This window comes from Glycine soja, chromosome 4 (assembly GCF_004193775.1).
Source record: "Glycine soja cultivar W05 chromosome 4, ASM419377v2, whole genome shotgun sequence".
Classification (NCBI taxonomy): Eukaryota; Viridiplantae; Streptophyta; class Magnoliopsida; order Fabales; family Fabaceae; genus Glycine; species Glycine soja.
Window position 1 is genome coordinate 3,764,133 of NC_041005.1, and position 9,141 is coordinate 3,773,273.

Sequence of the window (9,141 nt, forward strand, 5' to 3'; positions counted from 1 at the left end):
AAGGCAAAAGGGGCATGCATTTGTACTTTTGTAGCTCAATGCATTATGTTATACGGCTTATAGTTGTTAAGGAATAAATAAAGTATTTTTTTATTAAGAATTAAGTTATAATATATATTTTTTAAAAAAATTAAGACGTATTAATAATATTTTAAAATAATATTCTAATTTCTGACTCTTGATTTTTTGCCTCCATTTTACTGATATGCACGTGCGACCTGGGTCGATTTCCTCGTTGTCTCATCTGCATTTCAAGTTCCGTTTCGTATTTCGTTGGGGCGGTGACAAGAAGTTAGAGCGACGTGTCTAATTAAAGTAGACGCCCACCGTAGTGCACAAACCACCTGATCGGCGCCCCCAACCTCCTCCCTTTACCCTCTCTTGAATCAAAAATTCGAAACCATAAACCTTTTTCACAGGTCACATTTCATAAAAAAAAAACACAATGTCATGGCTGGCTCGTTCCTTCGCAAACTCTCTCCGACTCGATGGCGACGTAGACGACGAAAACGACATCGTACTGGATCCACCTACCACCTCATCGAGAGACCCCGCGCAACAGCAACACGAGGCACGAGAAAATGCATTCGGATCAGAAGCTGAAGAAGACGAAGAAACGCAAGATCGTGCTGGAGTCAAAGAGGACCTCGACGAAATCAAGCAAACCCTAACTCGTCAATTTTGGGGAATGGCCTCCTTCCTCGCTCCACCGCCATCTGATTCTCATTCTCATTCTCAATCCGATCCCTCTTCGTTCGTTTCCGATCAATCCAATCATCGCGCTGTTTCTCCGAACGAAGAACTGCAATTGGATGAGGCTGCGATTTCCAATCACTCTAATTCGGTTTCGGTGGGATCCGATTCGGAAGGGGATTTTGGTCTCGAGCAACGCGCGGTTGGAATTACCGAAGAGGTGCTGGTCTTCGCGATGAACATTGCTATGCATCCCGAGACGTGGTTGGATTTTCCTATTGATGAGGAAGATGACACCGACGGTAACCTCTTTTTATTGGATCGGATCACTGAATTATTAATTAATTAATGCACATTTCGAATTTTAATTTGGTTACAGTTATAGAACAGATCGGTCACTCTTGAATATTAATTATAGCGTGTTACATTACATCCCTTCGTAACTTGGATGGAAACACATTGACAGTGTTAGTGTTTGGTAATTGATATGGTCACGTGTTGCATTGTTTAATTGGATTCTTTTGAGATTTTGACGTGATGAATTCTACTCATAGATTTTGACATGTCTGATGCACAACAAGAGCATGCTGCGGTTGTTGAAAGATTGACTCCTAGATTAGCTGCGCTCAGAATTGAACTGTGCCCTTGTCATATGAGTGAAAGTTACTTCTGGAAAGTGTATTTTGTTCTTTTGCATTCAAGGCTCAATAAGGAAGACGCAGGGATTTTGTCTACACCCCAGGTAAGTTACATGGGCTTTTGCTTTTGGCTTTCATGTTGCTCTTGCAATCACCCTATTTTGTGAGATGTTGGTGACGAAGTCATTTTAAATTGGTTTCACCATTTATTTGTATAATTATGATTGCCTGGACCCTTTGAACTAGGAAGGAGTGTTCCAATATCTTTATCTGATGGAAGAGCAAGCTCACAGTTTGGAAATAGGTGGTTTTCAATGTCACCTGTTGGGAATTAAATTACCGGATAAGAATGACTAATTATCCTTTGTGATTAGTTGGGTAATGTATTACCAAGTTTTGGTGGTGTGTGTGATAGTTATAAAATATAAGTAATCTGTGTAAATAATACTTTAAACCAGACTGAATGATATGGATTACGGGGCGCGAAGGTTACCTTACTGCTACGTTTATTTGATTGGTTCCTGGCACTTCCTGGCTCCTGCTGCTCAGTGCCCAACTTTCTACGTCATGGAAATTGATCATTTCAGCTGAAAAGGCTTATATGTTAAATACAATTCAAAGTCCTTCTCGTGGTTCAAGTTATTTTATTCTGGAATTCATAGACTCTACTTTCTGATTTGCCTTTTAACAAGATGAAACTACTGCAGTCTCTTAATGGTTTTGTCATTGTTAATTCTCAATGGTTATCTAAAGAATATTTAAATATCTATTTCACTTGGGAGATTTCTTTAGATTTCAAAAAAATATTGTCATTACCTTGTGGAAGATGTTCCACTATAAATATTCTTGTTATTGTTTCGACTATTGGGCCTATATGACATAACCAATCAATAAAATATTCCAACACTCTACCTTTGTCATATACACACTAGATAGATATAAGATATGAATTCATGATATATGATTCACTTTCAAGATGCCTTGGTGGTGAAATGGTAGACACACAAACTCTAAATCTCAATCTCAATTTCTATGAAATTGAGAGTCTGTGTTAGTTTTAATTTGTGGTGCACAATTGGTTTTAAAAGTATATATGGTCATTACCTGTCCATCTCTGTTCTCTCTTTGGACTAGTGCAAATCTATTTGTTATGTGCTCCATTTTGTAAAATCTTTTTTATTCTTTTAATTTTCTTCTCATTTGTGAGAAATATTGAGCAATGTTTGATTCTTTTGGCATGGAAAATTACTAAATTCTGTTTCATTCTATTCACACGTGATTCTCTATTATGAAAAAGAATTAAAGGATATTACCACTGATGCTGTAAATGTGTAATCCTTTTGTCTGTGCTGAACTTGATGGCACGTGTATTGGTAGTACTTATAATCTACATTCTTCAAAAATTATCTCATACTTGATAGATAAACAAATAGTAAGCCTCGAGAAGAAAAATGTGCATTTTATATATTAGGTGTCTTTAAGTTTTATTCTCTTCTTGACTCAATATAGTTATGCATTATGATTGGATATCTGATATTTGAATTGGTTACAGGGATCTTTTCTTCCAGATTGAAATGTTTATAACAATTTAAAAAGAGAATAGTTTGACTGGAATGAGTTTGATCTATTATTGTTCAGCCATGAGGAAAATTTAGTTTATTTATTTAAGTGTTCCTTTGCTTAGATTGATTTAGTCACTGATCATGAACAATTTTGGTCTCTAATGTTCATCAAAGTTTACGTGCACTTCTACTTTTAGATGAGTACTGTATATCTACTTTAATGGGTAGATGAACTTTTATTATGTCTTAGTTTTAAGTTTTAACACTTGCAGGTCATGGCAGCAAGAGCAATGTGGATGCAGGAATTGCATAAACAAACAAAGCCTGAATTTGAAATTTTTGGAAGAAGTGCTTCCTACTCAAGAGACAAGGCACAGCACGATGATTTTACTCCCAACTTATTGGATGATGCTTATTCTGATGACACGCCTAATCAGACATATGGATATAGAACAACCTCTTTGTCCATGATGTCAGATTGTGAGACTGATAAGCACATGGTTGAAAGTTCTGGAATGCATTTCACCGATAAGTCTGTTATTGAGGAAAATTCAATTATTAAAACTGAAAACAAGGATCTAAAATGTGGTCGACCCTCTCAAATTATTATTCAGGATTATGATGATGATGATGAATGGCCAGAGGAAGATTCTGATATAGGGGGATATGGTGGAACAACTCATCCCATGGTGAATGAAGATGACATATCTTTCAGTGATCTTGAGGATGATGATTATGGCATTAAACCCGTTAGTTCCAGTACAGGTTCAAAGGTGATATGAAACTTCAAACAGACACGATTGTCGTAATTTTAGGATCAGTAGATCCTCACTCAGCACCAAGAACAATGAAGAGATTGCCTGATGTTGGGAATAACAAAAGTGCTGGTGTCTGGAGCATTCTTTTGTATATAATGAATGGCGAATGAAGTTGCTAAAATGCTGTGATGCTACGTGAAGGTGTAAAAAGAACTTGTTAATCCTTTTTTTCCCTACATCTGTTATGGGACTATGGGTTCTAAGGTGGATGTTGTATTTTGAAACAACTCAAATGAAAAGGAAAGAGTGGAGCTAAGACTGTGATTTAATGCTTAATCCCTGTTTTTCAGAGATCCAAAATGAGAATATGGGATGAAATATGTGCTTCAATCCGAGGGACAGCTCTGTTTCAGAAGGTACATCATATAGCCATATAGGTGCAAGAAGTGTATATAAAACCTCTTGTTTGTCGTCAAAAATCGATACTGAATTTTCTCATGTATTTTTGGCGGTTGTAGTAGGGTTTGGGATGCTCTCTCTGTTTCTTTCTTTATTTGGGTGTCGTCCTGCTGATTGCCTTGCTGTCAACTGTGTTTGAAAACTATAGAGTCATTAAAGTGAAAATTCTAATTAAAAAAAATTATTTTCTTAAAGAACAAAATGTTTGATATGCTTAATAACTTTAATTTGATCTCTATTTGTATTCACTCCGGCCTTTATTCAAATAATTGTTTCTCAGCAAAATTGCCGGAGGTTATGCTTTCTCGAATCCAATTGTGGATATTGCATAATATCCTTATTCTTTAACTAATGTCTTAAAAAAAAACTAAAATTCGAACATTTGATTAACTTTGAATGATCGGATCAAATGATAGTCCTGTAAGCATAGTTATCAAAACCGGTCCGACCTTGAACCGGTAACCTTGCTGGGCCGAATTAGCTTTTGGATCCGACTGGTGAGACCAAGCCGGTTTTGCTCAAACCCGGTGACCCGGCCGGATATGGGACCCGAACCGGTTGAGCAGCTTCCCTTATTAAAAACCCAAAAAACACTTTGGAAATGGCGCGTTTTGCGGTGTTGCCTTTTTCACTTCTCAGAGTTCCCCTGCCGTAGAGTGGTGCACAGCCTTAGCAGCTAAGTCGTCTCGCCGACGCACGCACGGTCTGGGTGCAGGAACTCGCACACTCGGTGAAGTCCGAAGCTCGCTAGCGCCTAGTCTCGGCGTTGGAGGCTTTGATCTGGTTTTTATCTCTCCTTCGCATGCACAGGATATTTATCTTCTTCCACTGCTGATTTTTTCTGAGCACTCAGATTTCTTTCGGATTTGGTTTATGCTAGTTTGAATTTGAAAGTTACACTTGCACGGTGGACTCTGGTACTCTGCTTTTGAGGAACACGTGTAGTCTTTTGTCATTTGGAAATGGACAAAGGCATCCAGACAAAGTTGCTTACTAGTTTTTTTCTTTCTTTTATTTATTTAAAAAGTTTCTTACTAGTTAAGTTAGTAGTTATTTAATTGCTTGTCACATAAATTTGGAGTATAAATTATTAATTAATAAAATCATATATAATTTTTTTTAATATAATGTAAGTCAAACCGAATAAGTTGGTGATTCACCTGTTTGACTCTGGATCGATTTTCACACTGCTTGTTAGTATATATACCTCTGCCGGATTCCCCCCTCGTTGTAAAGTTTTCAGTCAAATGCATGAGAAAAACCGAAGGTTGTCAATTTAGAAGGAAGACCTCTAGTTTTTACGATGACCTGCTTTTTATTATGCATTATGTTTTAGAAATTTACCAACGATCATGTTAATCATTATTATTATTATATATATATATATATATATATATATATATATATATATATATTAACACACTTTTAAATTTTATAGTTGTAATGTTTTTTTTATCGAGATTTATATTAACTTTTTAAAATATTAAACGTGGAAAATATAAAGTGTAAGTGGATGAGCAACAACAGTCATCTTAGAGGCCATCTAACAATGGAAAAAAAAATAACATCTTAAATAGTAAGTCACATTATTAAGAGTTTAATTGCACTCGTTAGTTTAGAAATTTTATTATTTTTGTTCTTAGTAAGTCACATTATTAAGAGTTTAATTTTACTATTGTTATTGTTCCTTTTTCATCACCATATCACCATTTTCTTTATCCATGTCATTTCATTACTACTACCATCTCTATCTCTATTATGATTAGGTAACATTATAAAAACATTTCACAGTACAAGATCCATTTTTCTTAAAGATATTTATATACTAATTTTTTTTATATTACACGTTTTAACTATTATATAATTTACATGTTCAAAAATACATATTTAATGTAAATTTTGATTATATAAAATAGATATTTGTCCTATACATGGCAAATACCAAAATATTAATTATATAAAAAAACATTTTATTTTTTACAAATGTCTGATTTAGAAGTTTAACAGTATGAATACAGGTGTATTGTGCTATCTTAGCTGCAACAAACGACGAGGAGAAGGTTGACCAGCTGTTGAACAACCCTTTCTTTGGCGCGGTATAGGGCATATGAACGAAGCTTATCAGATATTTCCCCATCTCATGGATGCCAATGGAAACTCAATTAAAGCCAAAGCAAAGTTAGTGCGCTAGTTGAGAGGTATTTATTTTCCCTCCAACCATTCCAATACTAACTAACTGTATTTATTTTCTTGCTCCCTTTCATTTCCGCCATTCGATACTCTTCCATGGACCTTCCGCTTCTCAGCAAGAGTCTTCAATTCTCTCTAAGAAACAAAAACTACCTTCTCCTAATTGCCTTGTTCGGTGCCTCCGGTTACGCTGCCTACAATTCACCCTATGTCGCTCAGAAACGGCGCCGTATTGCCAAGCTCCTCAGAGCCTTCGTTTCCCTCGCCGAGTTAATTTCCAACTCCGCGGACATCGTTGCCGTTATCTCCAACGACTTGAACCGCTTCCTCGCTTCCGAATCCGACGAAATCCCCAACAGTTTGAAGCAGTTAGCCAAAATCGCAAAATCGAACGACTTCTCAACGTCGCTGGCTAGGCTTTCCGAGGCTGTGACGCTCGGGATTTTTCTAGGGTATAAATCACACGCGGGTAACGATTATAACGGCAACAAAGATAATATTCCTTCGGAAATCACCGCGGAAGCTTCTAGATTCTCCGATAGGGTGTTGGAGAGGCTTTTCTCCAAGGCTGGAACGGGTTTTGTGTCTGTTGTGGTGGGAAGCTTTGCGAGGAACTTGGTTTTGGGTTTCTACGATGCCGAATCCGTCGGCACGAGGTCTCAATCGGATGTTCCTGGATGGGTGAATGTGATTTGTGATGAGAGGTGTGGGAAGCTTATAGGGGATTGTGTGCAGACTTTTGTGAGTACTGCTGTTGCTGTTTTTCTTGATAAGACAAAGGATGTGAATACCTATGACGAAATGTTGGCCGGATTGTCGAATCCGAAGCACCAGGAGAATGTGAAGGGGATTTTGGTTTCCATGTGTAATGGTGCTGTTGAAACCTTTGTTAGAACTTCTCACCAGGTTTTGACGAACCGGAGTGTGAGGTCGAATTCGGATTTGTCTGTGTCTCCTGTTGTTGTTCCGGTGAGTGAAGAAGGGTGCCTGAAACAGGAGGCACTTCTGCAGCAGCTCAAAATTGGAAGCTCAGTTAATGGTGTTCAGGATGTTGGGTGGCTTGAACAGATTAAGTCAACGCTGTTGGTGCCCGTGAACCAGAGGTTCGTGCTTGATGTCACTGGGAGAGTGACGATTGAAACTGTGAGGTCATTTGTGGCGTTTTTGCTGTGGAGAATATCAGATGGATTCAAGAGTAGTGTTAGTAAGGTTCATGAAGAGGTTCTGGGCAAAGGACTGGAGGTGGTTAGATATGTTGGAGCTAAGTCATCGGTTATTCTTACCTTGTGTCTTGCTTTGTATTTGCATATTATGGGTGGTAGTAGGATTCTTTTGCCTGCTTAGTATTATGTTTGATCATCTAACCTCTTAATTGTAATGCCGTTGGAATATAATGGTAGCAAAATCAGATCTTTAAGTTAGATAACATAGATATGTTTCCAAGTATTAAATTTGAGGTCATACTACTTTTAGTCTTTTTCCATACCCAAAAAGAAATGCAATGATTTGAGCCATCTTGCTCAAATTTACATTGCTTCAATGCTGGATGCATATAACACCACTCCTGAAAATTGTGATAATTATTTTATACCGCTTTCTTGAATGGAAACAAAGTAGGCTGCTCTATCATTGTACTATTTAACGATTGTTTATCTGCAGCAATATATGAATAACGGTTTTGTTAGCTGATGCTAAGATTAAATAATATTCTTCCTTTCTTTCTTGTAATTTATATATAATATTCTTCTAATTAGCCTTCCCTCCTTGGTACTCTTAATCTTATTCCCCCTTCATCAAAATGAAACCCAGTTTTGAGTACATTTCTTCTTCTTCTTTTTTTTTTTTATATGGCAAATCAACAATCATATCTGATTGAATTTTCTCTACGAAGTTGAGATTTCATTGCAGATTTGACTCTCTGCAACTGCTAACTGGAACTGGCTGCCAGGTATGTATCTGACAGAGTTTGAATCCACTTCTTTCTGTTGAGAATTCCAGATTTTTGTGCACGAGACTTGGATTTGTGAATAACTGTATGAGCAGCAAACTGCATACTTAATGTTAATGTGCCCTAATACATTCTTCTCTGAAAAGAATATCACAAGCATTATGCATGCTTTACATCTTTACATCGTTGTTAATATATATTAATCAGTATTGTTCCTCTTTCATGCATTGTATATCTTGCAATGGTTTATTTTGGATTAAATTAAGAAGTCTTTATCATGAGAGAACTCTTCCATGTAATTAACTCTGTTGAATCAGTGATACTCTTTCCGAGTCACCAGAAGTTTACAATCAGAGTGTTTTCTCTAGGTATGTCAATTAAATCTTTAAACCATGGCTACTCATATCTGATGCCTTGATTTTGATGGAGAAGTATGCTTTGACTGAGTGAGTTTGGGTTTTTACCAATTTGCAAAAGTGAGGGTGGGTTTGGATATGTATCTGCCTGCCCCTGAACCTACTTTGAAGTCACACTTGTATATGAAAGCATATCTAGTGAGAAATGAGACTTTGAGAAAAGCGAATCCCAACCGTAATTTTTAAATGGATGATCCAGATTGAAACTAATGAAAACAATCTTAACTATACTTATATGATTGTGCTGTCAAGGTTTACTCTTCTCACCTGATACTCTATCTGACACACACATGTTCTCTCGTTCTTATTTCTTACAATTAGTGAGAATATAAATTAATTATCATAATTGTTAAATAATTTAAATTATGATAAATAATAAAGTTGAAATCATATGTTTAGTTCTTAGGTTTCTTATTTTTAAGATTCATTTTATCTATTATTTGAATTAAAATGTACTTCACCCAGATGAAGATAGGG

At 36.5% G+C, this 9,141-nt stretch overlaps 2 protein-coding genes across 2 annotated transcripts; both read left to right on the forward strand.

Annotated features, from left to right (window-relative positions):
• Positions 1–248: 248 nt before the first annotated feature.
• LOC114408784 lies at positions 249–4,304 on the forward strand. Its single transcript, XM_028371947.1, has 3 exons — positions 249–995; positions 1,248–1,435; positions 3,166–4,304. Exons 1-3 carry the CDS (start codon positions 446–448, stop codon positions 3,673–3,675), a joined length of 1,248 nt encoding a protein of 415 aa, XP_028227748.1. The 5' UTR covers positions 249–445; the 3' UTR covers positions 3,676–4,304.
• Positions 4,305–4,486: 182 nt separating this feature from the next.
• On the forward strand, positions 4,487–8,002 carry LOC114408783 (protein PHLOEM PROTEIN 2-LIKE A10-like). Its single transcript, XM_028371946.1, has 3 exons — positions 4,487–4,893; positions 6,129–6,288; positions 6,417–8,002. Exons 2-3 carry the CDS (start codon positions 6,218–6,220, stop codon positions 7,642–7,644), a joined length of 1,299 nt encoding a protein of 432 aa, XP_028227747.1. The 5' UTR covers positions 4,487–4,893; positions 6,129–6,217; the 3' UTR covers positions 7,645–8,002.
• Positions 8,003–9,141: the final 1,139 nt, after the last annotated feature.